The following is an 18,855-nucleotide window of genomic DNA, read 5'->3' on the forward strand; positions in this document are numbered from 1 at the left end:
GGGGGAAATGACTTATGCCAGCTCCCTTGTTCCTTAAGGGGGTCCCCTTGTGATTCCTGTCCCTCTAGGCCACTCTCTGAGATGAGCAAAACACCCTCCCATCAGTCCCCAGCATTATTCAAACTCCTAGTTCTATGCTGTATATGCACAGGCTGTTTCTCCTGCTGTCTCTTTGAGAATGGGAGCTCTACTTCCCAAATCCAACCCTGCCAATTTTTAAAATTCCAAGCTTTAAGTCCTGCTGGTTTTAAAAACTTAAAAATATATAGCAAATATTAGAGGTTTGTCCTACCTGTTCATGGGCTCTGCGGTGTGAAAGTCTAGTTTCTGACCTTCTCTGCAACACTGGCCCAATCTCCCCTGTGGCTGGCCATTGCTTCATTACCAGATCTTCTCTTTGCCTTTCCTCCGTTCTTTCATGTGACCTCTTCCCTGTCTTAGTGTGGTTTGTGCTGTCATTCTTCAAGTGGTTTATTTTGGAAGGGGGGGTTATTTATGATGACATGGGTGTTATCTACTTGTATCCATGGGACCGAGTGAGTTTAGGGTTTTCCTACTCTGCCATCTTCCCAGCCAACTCCCCAAACTGATGGTTACCAGAGAAGAGATGGGTACGGGGATAGGGAAAATTGGAGACAAGGATTAAAGAGTACTTTTATCAAAAAAATATTATGATTAAAAAACAAATGATGCTATATAGAGAAAGGCCTATGGATTCCACACACAAAAAATACTAGACCTGGTAAATGAATTCAGTAAAGTCACAGGATACAAAATCAATGTGCGGAAGTCTGTTGCATTTCTTTACAATAATGATGAAGCTGCATAAAGTGAAATTAAGAAAACCCATTGACAGTTGTACCAAAAACAATACAATATTGGAGCACCTGGATGGCTCAGTCCATTAAGTGTCTGCCTTCGGCTCAGGTCCTGGGATTGAGCCCTGCATTAGGCTTCCTGCTCAGTGGGGACGCCTATTCTCCCTTCCCACAGCTCATGTTCTTTCTCTCAAATCTTTAAAAAAAAAAAAAAACAACAATAAAATACTTAGAAATAAGCTTAACCAAAGATGTGAAAAATCTGCATTCTGAATCTATAAATACTCTGAATCTATAAATCATTGGCAAAAGAAATTCAAGATGATGCAAAGAAATGGAAGGACATTCCATGCTTCTGGGTTAGAATAACAAATATTGTTAAAATGTCTATATTGCCCAAAGTAATCTATAACTTTAATGCAATTCCTATCAAAATATCAACAACATTTTTCACAGAACTAGAACAATCCTAAAATTTGTATGGAATCACAAAGATCATGAATAGCCAAAGCAATCTCTTTTTTTTTTAAGATTTTATTTATTTATTTGACAGAGATCACAAGTAGGCAGAGAGGCAGGCAGAGAGAGAGAGGGAGAAGCAGGCTCCCCGCTGAGCAGAGAGCCTGACATGGGGCTCAATCCCAGGACCCTGGGATGATGACCCGAGCGGAAGGCAGAGGCTTTAACCCACTGAGCCACCCAGGCACCCCCAAAGCAGTCTTAAACAAAAATGGAGGTAACACAATTCCAGATTTGATTTCTGCTTTGTAATATAAACTGAAAACTGTATGGTACTGGCATAAAGATAGACACAGCTTAGTGGAATAGAACAACACCCAGAAGTAAACCCACAGTTACATGGTCAATTAATCTTCGATGAAGGAGAAATGAATATACAATGGGAAAAATTCAACAAATGCTGAGAAACTGCATGGGCAGCCACATGAAAAAGAATGAAACTGGATCACTTACACCATACACAAAAACCAAATTCAAAGTGGATTTGAGACCTGAATGTGAGACCTGAAACTGTAAAAATCCTAGAAGAGCGCACAGAATAACATTTTTTTCTAGATATCTCTGGAGACAAGGGAAATAAAAGCAAAAATAAACTATGGTGATGGTAGCAAAATAAAAACTTCTGCACAGTGAAGGAAAGCAATGAAACTAAAAAACCTGTGGAATGGGAGAAGATATTTGCAAATGACATATCTGAACCAATTAGTATTCAAAATATATGAAGAACTGATAAAAACTCAACACCCAGGAAGCAAATAATCCAATGAAAAATGGGCAGAAGGCATGAACAGACAGTTCTCCAAAGAAGACCTCCATATTGCCAATAGACACATGAAAAGATGGTCAACATCGCTTGTCATCAGGGAAATGCAGATCAAAACCACAATGAGATATAACCTCACTTCTTTCAGAATGGCTAAAATCAAAAACACAAGACCAACAATTGCTGGCAAGGATGTGGAGCAAAAGGAACCCCCTTGCACTGTTTGTGGGAATGCAAATTGGTGCAGTCATTGTGGAAAACAGTATGGAGGTGACTGAAAATACTAAAAATAGCACTACTCTATTATCCAGCAATCTCACTATTGGGTACTTAATTAAAAAATATAAAAACACTAATTCAAAGGGATATATGCACCCCTGTGTTTATGGCAGCATTATTTACAATAACCAAACTGTGAGAGCAGCCCAAATATCCACCAATTGTGAACTAATAATTTTTAACATATACTTATGTTTTTCAGAATTTTAAAATACACAACATAAAGCTTAACCATTTGTAAGTGTACATTTCAGTAGCATTCTGTACATTTACATTATTGTGCAATCATCCCCACTAGTTAATCCACAGAACCCTTTCATCTTGCAAAACAAGCTCTTTACCAATTGTTTTGTAAAAACAGTAGTTGACATACTATTGTCAACTATTGTTGATATACAACATTAATTTCAGATTTATAAAATCATGATTCAATTATACACATTACAAAATGGTCACCATGTGTTCTTACCATCTGTCACCATATGAAATCATTACAATATTATTGACTACATTTCCTGTCCTGTATATTTCATTCCCATGATTGATTTTTATAACTGGGAGGTTGTACCTTTTAATCTCCTTTACCTATTTTGTCCCCGTCCCCAGTTCCCCAGGACTACCACCAGTTTGTTGCTGTATTCAAGAGTCTGTTTTGTTTTTTTAGATTTCACATGTAAGTGAAATCATACAGTATTTCTCTGATTTTATTTCACTTAGCAGAATACCCTCTGAGTCCATCTGTGTTGTCACAGATGCCAAAATTCCATCATTTTATAGCTGGGTAATATTCCATTGCAGATATATGTAATATACCACATCATCTGTATCCTTTTGTCTATCAGTGGACATTTAGGTTGCTTCCATATCTTGGCTATTGTAAGATGATGAACCTATATCTTTCAAATTAGTGTTTTTGTTTTATTCAGGTAAATACCAGGAAGTGAAATTGCTGGATTGTATGGTATTTCTGTTTTACTTTTTTAGGAAACTCCATACTGTTTCCATAGTGGCTGCAACAGTTTTATATTCCCACCTTTTCTCCACATCCTCACCAACACCTGTTATTTCTTGTTTGATCCTAGGCACTCGGACACTGTGAGATGATCTCATTGTGGTTCTGATTTGCATTTCCTTGATTATTAGTGATGGTCATCTAGATGTTGCCTTTGGGAAAATGTCTATTCAGGTCCTCCACCTATTCAATAATAATTTCTGTTTGGTGTTGACTTATAGGAGTTCTTTATATGTTTTATTAACTCCCTACCAGATAAATGACTTGCATACACCTTCTCTCATTAAGTAGGTTGTCTTTTCCTTTTGTTGGTGGTTTTCTTTGCTGTGCAAAAGCTTTTTATTTTGGTATTGTCCCAACATTTTGTTTTTGCTTTTGTTTTCCCTTCCCTTGATCCGAGACCGATCAAGAAAAATACTGTTATAGTCAGTCTCCAAGAGTTTACTGCCTATGTTTCCTTCTAGGGTTTTTATGGTCTCAGGTCTTCTATTTAGGTCTTTATTCCATTTGAGTTTCTTTTTTTGTATGATGTAAGAAAGTGGTCAAGTTTTATTATTTTGAGTGTAGCTGTCCAGGTTTCTCAACGCCATTTATTAAAGAGATTGACTTTTCCCCATAGTATGTTCTTCTCTCCTTTACTGTAGATTAATTGGCGATATAAGTTTGGGTTTATTTCTGGACTGTCTGTTCTATTGATCTATGTGTCCATTTGTGTACCAGTACCATACTATTTTTATTATTACAGCTTTGTAGTATAGTTTGAAATCTGGGAATGTGATATTTCCATTTTTATTTCTCAAAATTGCTTTTACTATTTGGGGTCTTTTGTATTTCCAAACAAATTTTAAGATTAATCTAGTTAAAAATACTATGGTATTTTGGTGGAGGTCGTATTGAATTTGTTGATTGCTTTGGATAGTATGGACATTTTAACAATATTATTCCAACCCATGAGTACTGTATGACTTTCCATTTATTTGTGTCATCTTTATTATCTTTCACTAGTGTTATATAATTTTCAGAGTACAGGTCTTTCCCTTCTTTGGTTAAATTTATTTTGGTGCAATTGTGTATAGGTTGTTTTAATAATGTCCCTGCTAGTTCATTATGAATGTATAAAATTGCAATAGATTTCTATATATTTTGTGTCTGCAACTTTACTGAATTCATTTATTACAAGAGTTTTATCATTCTAATAGTCTTTACAGTCTATGTATAGTAACATGTTACTGCAGAAAGTGACAGTTTTACTTTCTTATGAATTTGTATTTATTTCTTGTCTAATTGCTTCAGCTAGGTCTTCCCATACTATGTCGAATAAAAGTGGTGACAGTAGACATCCTTATTTTTGTCTTGATTCTGATCTTCATACTCTAAGCTTTCAGCCTTTCACCATTGAGTTTTATGTTAGCTGTGGGTTTATATATAGCCTTTATAATGCTGAACTATGTTCCCTTTAAACTTTGAGAGTTTTTTTTTATTTATCATGAATGGCTGTAGAATTTCTGTCAAATCCTTTTTCTGCATTTTTTGAATGGTCATAGTACTTTTATCCTTCTTTGGTTAATGTGGTTGATTTATGGATATTGAACCATCTTTACATCCCTGAAATAACACTTGATTGTGGTAAATGATCCTTTTCATGCGTTGAATTCAGTTTGCTGATTTTTCTTTGAGCATTTTTGCATCTATATTCATCAGGGATATTGATCTTTTTTTTTTCTTTTTGTAATGTTACTCTGTACCCATTACACTATAGTTCCCTAAGTCCCCCTTCCTCATCCCCTGGTAACTACCAATTTATTTTCTGTCTCTGAATTTGACTACTACATGTATACCATATAAATGGAATCCTATAGTATTTGTCCTTTTGTGTCTGGCTTATTTCACTTACTGTAATGTCCTCAAGATTCACTCATGCTGTGACTTTTATTAGAATTTCCTTTCTTTTTAAGATTGAGTAATATTCCATTGTATGTATATATCACATTTTATTTATCCATTTGCCCTTTGATGGATACTTGGATTGCTTCCATCTTGGAGCTATTATGAATAATGCTGCTATGAACATGGGTGTTTGAGTATCTGTTTGAATTCCTACTTTCAATTCTTCTGCATATATCCAGAAATGAAATTGATGTATCATACTGTATCATATGGTAGTCCAGTTTTAAGTTTTTGGGAAACTGACATGCTGTTCTCCATAGCAACTGCATTTTACATTTCTACCAATAGTGCATAAGGGTGAGAATTTCTCCACATCCTTTCCAAAACTTTTGAGAATAGCCATGCTGATGCATGTAAGGCGGTAGCTGATTGGGGTTTTGAATTGCATTTCCCTAGTAATTAATATTGCTGAGATTCTTTTCTTGTGCTTGTTAGCCATTTGCATATCTTCCTTGGAGAAATATCTATTTAATTTCTTTTCTTATTGTTGAGTTGTAGGAGTTTTTTTGTATAATTCAGGTATCAACTATCAAATATGTGATTTGTAAATAGTTTATTCCATTCTGTGGGTCATTTTTTACTTCATTGGTTATATCTTTTGATGCACAGAAGTTTTTAATTTGATAAAGTGCAATTTATCTATTTTTCTTTTACTATGTTGTTGGTGTCCTATTCAAGAAACCTCTGCCAGCCAAGTTTAATGTCATGAAAGTTTTTCTCTTTTCCTCCTAGGAATTGTATTGTTTCAATGCTTACATTTTGGATTTTGAGTTTATTTTTGTATTGGTGTAAGGTAAAGTCTAACTTCATTCTTTTACATTTGAATTTCCAGATTTCTTAATACCATTTGTTGAAGAAATTTTTCTTTCCCCTTTGAATGGTTTTGGCATTTTTGTATATCATTTGATCACATGTGAGAAGGTTTATCTCTGTCTACTCTCCTCTATTGTTGGTCTGTGTCTGTCTTTATGGCAACAACACACTATTTTGACTGTGATTTTGTAGTAAGTTTTGAAATCATGAAGTGTGGGATCTTCAGTTGTGTTCTTGTTTTTCAAGATTGTTTGGCATTTCTAAGTCCCTTGGGCTATCCTATGACTATTAGGATGGGTTCTCATCTTTCTGAAAAAAATTGGGATTTTTATAGAGATTGTATTGAATTTGTAGATTGCTTTGTGTAGTATTGACATCTTAATATTGTCAATCCATGAACATGGGCTTTCTTCCCATTTTTCACCTCTTTGAGTATATGCCTAAGTAATGTATTATTTTTTATTCTATTGTAAATGAAATTGTTGTCTTAATTTCCTTGGCAGATTGTCCTTTGGTGTATAGAAACACAACTGACATTCGTGTTTTCATTTTGTATCCTGCAGCTTTGTTGCAAATAATTATTAAAGGACTAATAAGTAAATTTAACAAAATTGAAGGATTCAAGATTGAGATGCAAAAATCAAGTTTCTTTCTATATGCTAACAACAATCAAATTTTTTTGAAAAGCAACACCATTTAAAAAATATGAAATATGGCATATGTAAGGATTAATTTGGCAAAAGATTTGTAAGACTTTTACACTGAAAAGTACAGGGTATTGCTGAGATCTATTAAGCAAGATCTAAATAAATGGAGAGACCTACTGTGTTTAGGGGACGGCAGACTCGATCAGTAATGGCAAGATGAGAGTTCTTCTCAGATTGATCTATAAGCTTAATACAAACCCAAATCAAATTCCAGCAGAGATGTTGTTTTGTTTTTAGAAATTGGCAAGGTATTTCTAGATTTTAGGTGGGAATTTAAAGGACCCATACCAAAAAGAACTACAAAATGGCTAATACCCTACATGTTTCAAGACTTAGTGTATAAAGCTACAGTAATCAAGAGAGTATGTTGCTGCCATACAGATAAATAAGTACAACAGAACAAGCAGTCTTCCTATGCATATAGAGACAGTTGTCATGTGACAAAAATGCAAAGACAGTTCAGTGGAGAAAATCATTTTTTCCAATAAATGGTGTTGGAACCATGGACTCCCCATATCAATTATCTGAAGTCTTTACATTCCACCACTTAAAAAAAAAAAAAAAACTAAAAATGGATTCAAATGTAAAAGCCCATTTGAAAGAGAGAATAAGGAAAAAATCTTTGACCTTCCATGAGGCAAAGTGTTTTAGATATAACTCCAAAGTACAGCCCATAAGAAAACTGATAAATTGAACTTAATCAAAATTAAAAACTCTAGTTTAAAAAAAAAAAACAAAACACTCTTAAGAGAATTAAGGGGCCAGCCACACACTTGAATAAAATATTTGGGTTTTTTTTTGTTTTTAAAGATTTTATTTATTAGCGAGGGAGTGAGTGAGTGGGAGGGAGAGGGAAAGAATCTGAAGCAGACTCCACACTGAGCACAGAGCCGGACCCAGGGCTTGACCCCATGGCCACAAGATCATGACTTGAGCTAAAACCAAGCATCAGGTGCTTAACCAACTGAGCCACGCTGGTGCCCCAAAGAAAATATTTATAAAGCATGTATTTGATAAAGTACTTGTACCCCAAATATATTAAGTACTCTCAAAATTCAATAACAAAGATACAACCCAATTAAAATATAGACAAAAGGTTTGAACAACTACTTCAAGAAAGATCTGGAGTTGGTAGGTAAGTACTTGTTCAACATCATTAGCTATTACAGAAATATAAATGAAAATTAAGAAACACTACCATACATGTAGCAGAGAGGCTAAAATGAGAAAAACTATACCAGTGTTGGTGAAGATGTAGAGGAATGTTATATCCTACTGGTGGTTTTTTAAGGTAAATATGCACATATCTTAGGGCCTAGCTGTTCCAATCCTAGCTGTCTACCCAAGAGAAGTGACAGCATATGTCCACATAAGTGAATATTTATAGAAGCTTTATTTGTAGTTATCTCAAACTAGAAACAACCCAAGTGTCCATTAGTAGATGAGTGTGAAAACAGATTTTGTTATATCCATGTGATGGAATACTACTCAAAAATAAAAAGGAATAAACAGATATATATAACATGAATGAATCTCCAAATGAAAGAAGCCAGACAAAAAAGTGTACATGTTGCATGATTCCATATAAAGTATTAGAAAATGCAAACTAATTTATAGAGACAGAGTAGATCAAGGGTTGCCCCGAAATATAGGTGCATTAGCTTTTTCATTTGTTTTTTTTCATTATGACAACACTTAACCTGAGTTCTACTATCTTAGACATTTTTAAGGGCAGAACATGGTATTGTTAACTGTAGGCACAATGTTAAACAGTGGATCTCGCAAACTTATCTTGTACCTTGCAAAGCTTTATACCTGTTGAACAACAGCTCTGTATTTCTCTCTCCAGCCCCTTTCACTCACCTTTCCATTCCATTTCTCTTGTTTGACTATTTTAGATACCTCCTATAAACAGAATCCTGCTGTATTTGTCCATTTGCGACTGACTTATTTCATGAATTAAAATATCTTCCAAGTTTATCCATGTTATTGCATACTTCAGGATTTCCTTTTTAAGGTTGAGGAGTATTCATGTGTGTATAATATATATACACCACATTTTATCCATTTAGCCACTGATGGACATTTAGATGGTTTCCGTAACTTAACTATTGTAAACAAAGCTTCTTTTGGATATATACCCAGAAGTGGGATGCTGGATAACATGATAGTTCTATTTTTAATTTTTTTTTTTTTTGAGGAATTTGTTCTTCATAGTGCCTATACCATTTTACATTCCTACAAATAATGTGTAAGTGTTCCAGTTTCTCCACATTTTTCACCAACACTTGTTACCTTTTTTTTTTTTAATATCGTACCATATATCCAGTAAGGAGTTAATGTCCAAAATACCTGAGGAACCCCCAAAACTCAATAGCCAAGAATCAGCCCAATTTAAAAAGTGGGCAAAGAAATTAAATATTTATCTGAAGACCTACAAATGGCCAACAGGTATATGAAATTTGCTCAATATGCACTAGTTATTGGGAAAAGTGTTCTTGTTAAATTCCTCTTTTGATTCTAAGGAAAAGCCAGGCAGAAAATACCACTCTGTAACACCTTCCTGCTTCCATATAGCTTTAACATGGCCCTCCTGTTCTTTGTATGCCTGATAGAGAAGGGCTCCACAAGTTTGTTTTTTTTTTTTAAATAATGTTCTCTGTCAGAGAATCTATGGAAATGGATTCCAAGAGAAGTCTGTCTGCAGGACACAGCAGACAGATCAGAGTGCCACTGCGCTCCAGATCAGAGACAAAGGGCACAGAATGGAGGGGCAAAAAAAAAAAAAAAAAAAAAAAAAAAAGTGAGGCCTGGGCAATGAGGGAGGGAGACAGTGGTGCTGGTGCAGCTCTGTTCATTTGATCTATTTTGTTTTAGGGCTGAATCTGCTTCTGAGGGTGGAAGAAAGCAGGAAACAAGGACGCAGGTAATGGAATAACCTTTCTTGTTTTAAGGCAGTACTTTGTAAATTTCAGTTACTTGCCTGCCATCTTGAAAACTGGTTACCATTCTGGTCTTTATTATCTCTAATTACATGTAAAAGTTAATATGAAATTATTTCACTTTTAAATGGAAAATTGATTCTTTCTTAAAAAATATTAGCAGAAGTGTTAAAGATCACCCGTTATCTGGGATTTATCCTGAATAGAACCAGAAGTGTTCATGAGTTGAAAAGAAATTCTTTTCTTAAAAAACATGGAATGTTTCACAAATTTGCATGTCATCCTTGCACAGAGGCCATGCTAGTCTTCTCTGTATTACTTCAGTTTTAGTAGGTGTGCTGCCAAAGAGCACGGAAAGAAATTAATGAGTCAGTGACATGATTTTGTTCATTCCTGTATGCACCAGCTTACACCTGTTCCGAGTGTCTCTCACTTTAGGAAGCACACTGCTCTAAGCCCGTAGTCCATGCATTTAAAAAATTCTATAATGAGTAATAAATGCATTTTTTTTTAAATTGAGATTATGGGCTTTACATGAGTTAAGGATCCTTCTGGCTTGCTTTTAGCCATGGTTATCACTCTCTGCTGCTCAGTCTTGAGTTGGAATCCCACCAAAGAAGTGGATGAGACAGTTGAAGGCTGGATCACTTCCCCCGCAAAGATTCCAACTTAGTTGATCTAGGGTGATGCTCAGGCCCTGGGATTCTTTTAAAGCCCCTCATGATTCTAACAGGTGGCCAAATTTTAGAGCCACTGCTCTAGATTTTTGTAAGTAACTTTCAACACCTTTTTACATAAACCACAGCAACTAGCAAAGCCTTGCCACATGGTTTGTTAATTGTATGAATGAAATGAAGTAACATTTGCTCTTTCCAAGACTCTGGGCTGAACTGTGGAACAAATGCGGGGGCTTCCCCCCAAATGTTTCCCCCCATAAATGTAAAAGGCAATAGGCCTCACTTACAAGTTTCTGCTTATTCTCCAGAAAATGTTGAACTGCTAAACATTTTACAGTAGGAGTACTTGGGTCTTCAACAACAAATTCATTTCAAAAATAGATCACTCACCCTCACCCGCCTTGAAAGTTGTGGGTCATGCTATCATAAACAAGGGGGGTGGTAGCTTTCATCCTGCTGTAGTGATGGCCTTGGAGATGGCTCTGTAGTTTGCTGTTCCAGGCCCAGGATGTCTCTTCCAGCTGATGCATTTCATATTTGAGAAGACTGTTTGAGCTACTGTGTTTGGATTCATAAGAATCCTCCCTGCCTTAGAACGAGAATGAGCTCTTACCAGCTGAACGGTAGGGTTTCTATTGAGGCATTCCTGATTTAAGACTGGGCCCCCTGGAGGGGCACAACAGACAGAGGCCAACTAGAGTATTTTTGTGTTAAAATCAAAACAAATTCCACATTAAAATGGAGCCTAAACACTGTTTGTTGCAGCACTTCTAAAAACCAACCCAAAGCCAGGAAAAGACTTAAAAGCACATAAAATCCATTAAATCATTGAAGAAATTAAATTTACCTTGATAGTCTAGTCTTAATTTCAAAATACTTCAGGTTTAAATGGAAATGATCCCCTTGTTTTATTTTAGTTTCTTTAAAATATAATCAACGTTGTCATTGAAAAAATTATTTTTATAAATTCTTTTGTCATTTGGGTTAGTATTTTGAAGGTATCATATTCAGGGGCATCAGCGTTTGAAGAATTACCTATGATCTCTTCAGTTGCAACTAATTGATGAGAGAGGATTCTTTTTTCTTTTTTCCTTCTGTCCTCCATTACAACAGCGTGATTGAGAATTGTCTAATGAAATCTTTTTTCCTCTCCTTACCACCATGCCTTTTTATTGTATGAGAACCAATCTTCTAGAAGGAGTTGCTTCTCTTTTGCCTAACTTTGTATTGATATATTTAATTGTACATAAAGGGAACTAACACCTTTTTAATAGCACTCATTTATCACGTGTGTCTGTAAAAGCTTAATTACAGGAAACACATCTTCTCGGAGAGTAATAAAGATTCAAGTAGTAGCACCAGTGAACGATCTTGGACCAGCAACCAAAAAAAGAAATCCCTAAAACCATATTCTGGTAGAAAAAAGACAAGAATCAGAAACAGCGTAAGAGGTAAGTTTGGTATGTATCTTCTTTCAAGTCATTTTTTTTTTCCCAAGTGAATCAGGTATTTTTTCAGTTATGTGATGGAAGGAGGATACCAAAGAAAAAATGATTATGTGATCCCTTCTTCCCTGCTATAATTCCTTTAGAAAGACAGAAGGTACATACATGAATCAGTGCAAAAGAATATGGAACGGACCAATCATTTAAAAATATTAGCTATAGATAAATAGAGTAGTTGTTCAGCTAAGAATCTAACATGAACAGGAAATCACTAGGAAAAGCTTCCAGGAAGAGGCAGGTAGGATTTGAGCCAATCCTTGGGGAAGAACAGTATTCAAAGACGTGCGTAGAAGGGAAGCATTCTAAGTTAGGTAAAAGTGCAAGGATAAATTGTCTCGAGGAAAGCATCAGAGGCAGGGTCTGGAGCAGAGAATTCACACTGGGGTAGGGACTCAGGAACAAGATAATTAAAAAGGCATCTTAAGACCTAGACATTTGAGCAAGCTTCAGGATTTGGGAATTGCTTCTAGCATGGACCTGTATACTTGGGAAAGGGAGAAATGATTTTTTTTTTCCTCATAAGCAAACTTATCCTTTGTACACTTCTTTTTCTTTTAGTTTTGCCATTTTCCCCTCCCAGCAGTGGCAGTGACCATGAGAAAGACCAAGTAAGTAAATTTTAGCTGGGCTGCCATGTGGCCATTAGCCTTAGCATGAAACAGGTTAATCTGTTTAGGGTTAAATTTCATTTGTTTCTCAAAAAAAAAAAAAAAAAAACCTTTCAGGATTGTGAGGATAACAAACCAGTTTGTTGGTACATAAATCACTGTCAAAAGAAACTGCAAGGACTTGTTAACATTTAGTATAAATGTTGGGTAAAGACTTCGGATCTTTCTTCATTGTTCTCAAATTTTTGCAAGATGTTTACTATAGACAACGCTGAAATCTGGGCTGTAGTCCTGTAAATGTTTGCTCTTTGAATTTACAGTTTAAAGTGAACTTCTTCCCTTAGTTTTCAGTTTGCAGACATACTATTTCTAAAGCTTTTAATGGTTTAAACATACAAATCTTTTTGTAAGTGGTTGAAATGACTTCAGGTTTATATAAATATTGAATAAATCCTCAAAGTTCCTCAACTCATTTTGGTTCTCTTTGTTTTAAAGCAACATAACTAAAAATAAGAACGCTGGTGTTCAGACAAATTCAAAGCCAAATATTCCTGTTAATAGCTGAATCCCCCCCTCTCAACAGCTGGTTTTTGTTACTCGTCAAATGAGACACATAAGACTACAGATAGAGTGCCAAGTATATGAGTTCTCTAAGGGGGTGGCTGCTGGGATTGAGGGCTTCAACAGCACCCTACCCACCCACCCACCCCGTGCAGAAATACCATGTGGTTGTACTCCAATTACCGTTCTCTCTCCCCACCTGCCCCCTTCTAATGATTACCCTCTGTGAATCTGTACTGACAGAGTGTATAGTTCCTAGTTTAAACCAGTGAGCCAGAGTAAGAACCTAAATACATGTTGAATACTTTAAACTGGTATGATTTATCAGTTAGAAATAGGTCAAGGGGCACCTGGGTGGCTCAGTGGGCTAAGCCTCTGCCTTTGGCTCAGGTCATGATCTCAGGGTCCTGGGATGGAGCCCCCCACATCCGGCTCTCTGCTCAGCGGGGAGCCTGCTTCCCCCTCTCTCTCTGCCTGCCTCTCTGCCTACTTGTGATTTCTCTCTCTCTGTCAAATAAATAAATCTTTAAAAAAAAATAAGTCAAAAGACAGATTTAAAGTAAATATAGCTTTTGTTTGAAGTAAGCACTAAAGAAACATCAAAGCTTTGCAAATCTATAAATTTAAGATATGCAACTGACAGGAAGTCTGTTGATTTTTCAGTGAGGGCATTGCTGACTTTGTACAAATATTAGCATTCAAAATTCACTCCTCTGTGTTGGCATGTAAGAGAATAATTTAGGGCAGGACTCGGCAAACTTGTTCTGTAAAGGGTCAGATAGTAAATAGTGTAAACATTTTAGACATGTAAGATCGTAAATATTTTCCATGGTGACTATTCAGCTCTTCTGTTGTAGCATGAAAGCAGCCATGGACAATACCTAAGGGAAGGCATGTTGCATTCCAATAAAACTTTATTTATGAGAGGGCCAGTGAACTGTGGTCTGTGGATTCCTGATTTAGAGCAGTGGATCTCAAAACTGTAGTGATCATCAGAATGACCAGTATGGTGTGTTTAAATGCAGATTGCTAGGTTCAGTCCCCATAGTTTCTGGCTAAATATAAGTAATAGATGGGATTCTGGAATTTGCATTTCTGTCAAGTTCCCGGGTGCTGCTGAAGCTTTGTTCTGGGGTGGGGTCCTACTTTGAGAACTTTAATTTAGAGTTATTTTTGAGTTAGAATAATGAATCGATAGATGCCTTAGTGTGTTTTCAACTTTAGGATCTTATGGTCCTAGTGTTTGTTTTCAAATGGTGCAAATCCTATACTTAAACTACTTTAAAGGACATTAGAAATGTATTGAAAATTTTTGAAAACTACTTAAAATGGTTATGAATGTTAACATTCTTAAAAAAAAAAAACTGTATTTTAGGCTAAACTTCTAACACCATCATGGAAGGAAACCTCCAAGCAGAATAATTCCACACTTCTAAAAATTTCTGTAACAAAATTTCAGGGTAATTCTGACTTTTTAACTCCTGAAGATTCTGCCCAGAAAACAGGTACTTGATTTTCTGTTGATTTACATAGAAAATATATATATATATTTTTTTTTTCAGGAGAAGTAGTTTGAACAAATTTTCTTTTAACATGTGTTGAAGAATGTGTGAATATATGATCTCTCCTTTACTGTCCTCATTAGCAAAAGATAGAGGACATTGTGTTTTAACTTTGTTTTAACATTTGAGATTACCTTGTGCTCTTCCATTTTTAAAGAAAACTCAAATGATGACTTATAGCAGTGATTGGTATACTTTTTCTGTAAGGCACCAGACAGCAAGTTTTTTTTTTTTTTTTTTTTTTTTTTTTTTAAGCAGCTCTACTGTTGTAGCTCCAAATCAGCCACAGACCTTCAGGCATGGTTGTTTCCGTAAAACTTTATTTATAAAACCAAGTGGTGGACTGGATTTGACTGGAGGGGCCAGCGTTTGCCAACCCTTGTCCTGTTAGGTGCATCTTAACCTCTGTTGTATTTTATTAGAACTATTTACATCTTTTGTGAGGCTAGGGATTTTGGTTTGCCTTTATCATTTTGCAGCTTAGCTCATTGCCAACCAATGATAGCAGTCAGTAAGCAGGTGATGACTTCTTAGCTTGGCTGCCACTGGGAGAAAAAGGAGTAAAGAAAAGAGAAAAATGTAGCATTAGAGAGTAAGAGGAAATAAGAAGAACGATGAGAGAGGAGAAAGAGAAGGGTCACCAGCTTGAGATAGTAGGAGCCTTGCCCATGTATTGGGGGCCGGATGGGCAGCTATGAAATGTACTGATTTAGTTGAGGCTCATTTTATCTGTCGGCTTGCAAAAACCAATAACCTTACATGCCCTAAAAGATAAAAAGGGTTTTTTCGTTTTTTTGTGGGTTTTTTTTTTTTTTTTTTTTTTGTTTTTTTTTTTTTTTTTTTTTTTTTTTTTTAAGTATCTTTTTTTGGGGTTGGTAAGATTTAATACATAGAGTGATAGTGAAATGTTAAAGTTGCTTCTTAGCATGTTGATGCTCTGGAAATTGTTCTAACACTCAGAACATCAAAGTCCCCACCTGCCGAGCGATCTGTCATCCTTGGAGCATTCAGAGGTTGAAGAAAATATATCGAAGGAAAACGTGTCTAAGGTACTATTTATTGTTGGTTATTCATCTGATTTTCCAGAGTTTATATTATATTTGCATCATGTGCTTACTCCTCCTTAGAGGATAATGGAGCATCATTTGCTTTTTTTTCCTTTGGAGACTGTAGACCAAGAATCCTTGATGAAAACTCCTAGCTTCAAACATAAACTGCAAAGCTTGGAAGACGGAGGTGAGAAAATACTCAGTCTTTGCAGAATAAAGCAAAATGAATTTGCTTTTGGTGGGCTGGGTGTTATTCCAATCACAGCAGATAAAAAAGTGACTTTACAGACTGACACCAGGTGTTGGAGAGAGCAGTTCGGATCTGCTTACCCTCCCTAGAAGTGCATGAAGGTCAAGGGCAGTGGAAGGACCCTAGGTTCACTCAGAAACGAGAGTGCCTTGTTTCAAGAAACATGGCCTGGGACCAGCTGCCTCCTCTCTGGCTTCAGACGGAGGGCCAGTGGGCTCAGTGGAGGCACCTTCCTAAGGATCTGGTCCAGGGGGTCTTTCCATTCCTGACTAAGTAGGTCACTTGTAGTTTATAAAGCTACCTTCTAAACAATGGTGTGGTCAAGAATGGAAACATCCAGTTCATTTTCTCCTGGTTACCATGATAAGGAGGTTTTTTGTTTGTTTGTTTTTAAAGATTTTATTTACTTACTTGACAGACTGAGATCACAAGTAGGCAGAGAGGCAGGCAGAGAGAGAGGAGGAAGCAGGCTCCCTGCTGAGCAGAGAGCCCCGATGCGACCCTGAGATCATGACCTGAGCTGAAGGCAGAGGCTTTAACCCACTGAACCACCCAGGCACCGCCCCCCCGCCTTTTTTTTTTTTAAAAGATTTTATTTAGGAGGTTTTCAAGCCAGTTCACAGGACTGTGATTGAGTAGAACACCTGACCACTCTGTAGGGTGTCACTAAACTGTTTTTTCTTTACATTTTAAGTGGAACATCGGGAAGATCGAAATAGCTGCAAGTCCTGTGTATCAACATTTAGTGTATCAGCACAAACATCTGTGAGCCAACATCCAGGTTAAGAAATGAAAGATTGCTATTTCAGAATCCGGGTAGCTGCAACCCGAAATTCATCCCTGCTTCCCCTTTCACAGGGGCTCATTAGCCTTAATTTGGTGTTTGATTGCACTGTTTTGCTTTTATTTTTTCACTTTCACATTGGGAGAAATATCATAGCTTCCGGACAGCATGTCCGGTATGTGCGCAGTTTAAAGAACAATTAAAAGGGGCGCTTGGGTGGCTCAGTGGGTTAAGGCCTCTGCCTTCGGCTGAGGTCATGATCCCAGGGTCCTGGGATCGAGCTCCGCCTCACAGGGAGCCTGCTTCCTTCTCTCTCTGTGCCTACTTGTAATCTCTGTCTGTCAAATAAATAAATAAATAAATCTTAACAACAACAACAAAAAAACAATTATAAAGTAAACACCTATGTAACTACAGCCCAATCTGAGAACTGGAATCCTGGGTCATGACCCTGTTACTTTCCTCCATCCCTTGGAGAGCTAATGATGGTCCTGATTTGCATGAAAAGCTTTCTGTTGCTTTTCTTTTCTTTTTAAGATTTTTTTATTTTCAATTTTTTGACAGACAAGAGATCACAAGTAGGCAGAGAGGCAGGCAGAAAGAGATGGGGAAGCAGGTTCCCTGCTGAGCAGAGAGCCTGATGCGGGGCTCGATTCCAGGACCCTGAGATCATGACTTGAGCAGAAGACAAAGGCTTTAACCCACTGAGCCCTCCAGGCACCCCTGCTTTTCTTTATAATTCTTTTCTTTGTATGCATCCCTAAATAATATGCAGTTTAGTTTTATCTCATGTACTGTGCAAACAAATGACATCATACTGTGTAAACTGTGTGTGGCCTGCTTCTGCTCAAAATCGTGTAAAATCTATTTACGCTGATGGAGCTAGGTGAAGTATATTTATTTTAATCATAGCATAATCAGTGATATGAATGACTATGTCTGTTCTCGTGCTGTGGGATATTTGGATTACTTGAAGTTTGGGTTGTTACAGATAATGCCACTATGCCGAATTATGTACATTTCTCCTGATACATACTCCAAAATGGTCTCTAGGTGTATTTTTAGGAATAGAATTGCTCAGCCACAGAGTTTAAATGTCTTTACAGTTTGAGATGTGCAGAACTGTTTTTCCAAACTGGTTGTATCAATTTATTTTCCTACCAGCTGTGTATGAGTTCCTTACTTCACATTCTCCAACACTTGGGATTTTTAAATTTCTGTGTGTGTGCACACTGAAGTTTTAATTTGATTAAACATCCCTAATTAAGGTTAAACATCATTTTTATATGTTAGCCATTTGAATTTCCTCTTTTGTGTGTGCCTGAAATGTCTTGCCTAGGGGCGCCTGGGTAGCTTGGTTGGTTAAGTGTCTGCCTTTGTCTCAGGTCATGATCCCAGAGTGCTGGGATCGATCCCTGCTGGGGGTGGCGAGGTGTCCCTGCTCAGCGGGAAGCCTGCTTCGCCCTCTCCCTCTGCCTGCTGCTCTGCCTTCTTCTGCTCTCTCTGTCAAATAAGTAAATAAATCTTTAAAAAGATGTCTTGCCCATTTGTCTGGAGGCTTGTCTCTTTATATCAGTCCTAGGAACTCTTCATATGTTCAGGACTTGGTTATATGTAACTGTATTCTTCCAGTGTGTGATTTGCACTTTTTCTCTGTAGGATGTTCTCACTGTAGGTTTTTATGGCTGCTTTTTGAATAAAGTTTGAGGGTGTTTATTTTTATTCAGTTTTTGGAAATTTGAGAAGGATTGGTATAAATTCTTCTTTGAATGTTTCATAGAATCCATTGATTCTATTTCCTTACATTGCTGGTCTAGTCAGATTTTCTATTCATGATTCAGTCTTAGTAGATTGTAGGTTTCTAAGAATTTACCCATTTCTTCTAGATTGCCAACTTTTTGGTACATAATCTTTCATAGTAGTCTCCTTTGTGTTTTTTTGTGGTACCTATTGTAATGTCTTTTATTTCTGATTTTATTTGAGTCTTTTCCCCCTTAATTTAGCTAAAAGGTTGTCAACTTTATCTAAAAAACAAAACAAAAAAAAACAGCTCTTTCAC

At 36.6% G+C, this 18,855-nt stretch overlaps 1 protein-coding gene across 1 annotated transcript in view; it reads left to right on the plus strand.

The window, feature by feature from the left end:
* LOC111156687 (synaptonemal complex protein 2 like) overlaps positions 1–18,855 on the plus strand; it is a 105,798-nt gene that overhangs the window by 65,682 nt on the left and 21,261 nt on the right. The window contains exons 21-25 of the mRNA XM_022517716.1: positions 11,781–11,928; positions 12,541–12,590; positions 14,527–14,656; positions 15,674–15,753; positions 15,880–15,949. Of these exons, the coding sequence (XP_022373424.1) occupies positions 11,781–11,928; positions 12,541–12,590; positions 14,527–14,656; positions 15,674–15,753; positions 15,880–15,949 (478 nt within the window). The remainder of the gene's footprint in view (positions 1–11,780; positions 11,929–12,540; positions 12,591–14,526; positions 14,657–15,673; positions 15,754–15,879; positions 15,950–18,855) is intronic.

The sequence above is a fragment of the Enhydra lutris genome, unplaced genomic scaffold, assembly GCF_002288905.1.
Source record: "Enhydra lutris kenyoni isolate GAN:26980312 unplaced genomic scaffold, ASM228890v2 scaffoldscaffold48, whole genome shotgun sequence".
NCBI lineage: Eukaryota > Metazoa > Chordata > Mammalia > Carnivora > Mustelidae > Enhydra > Enhydra lutris.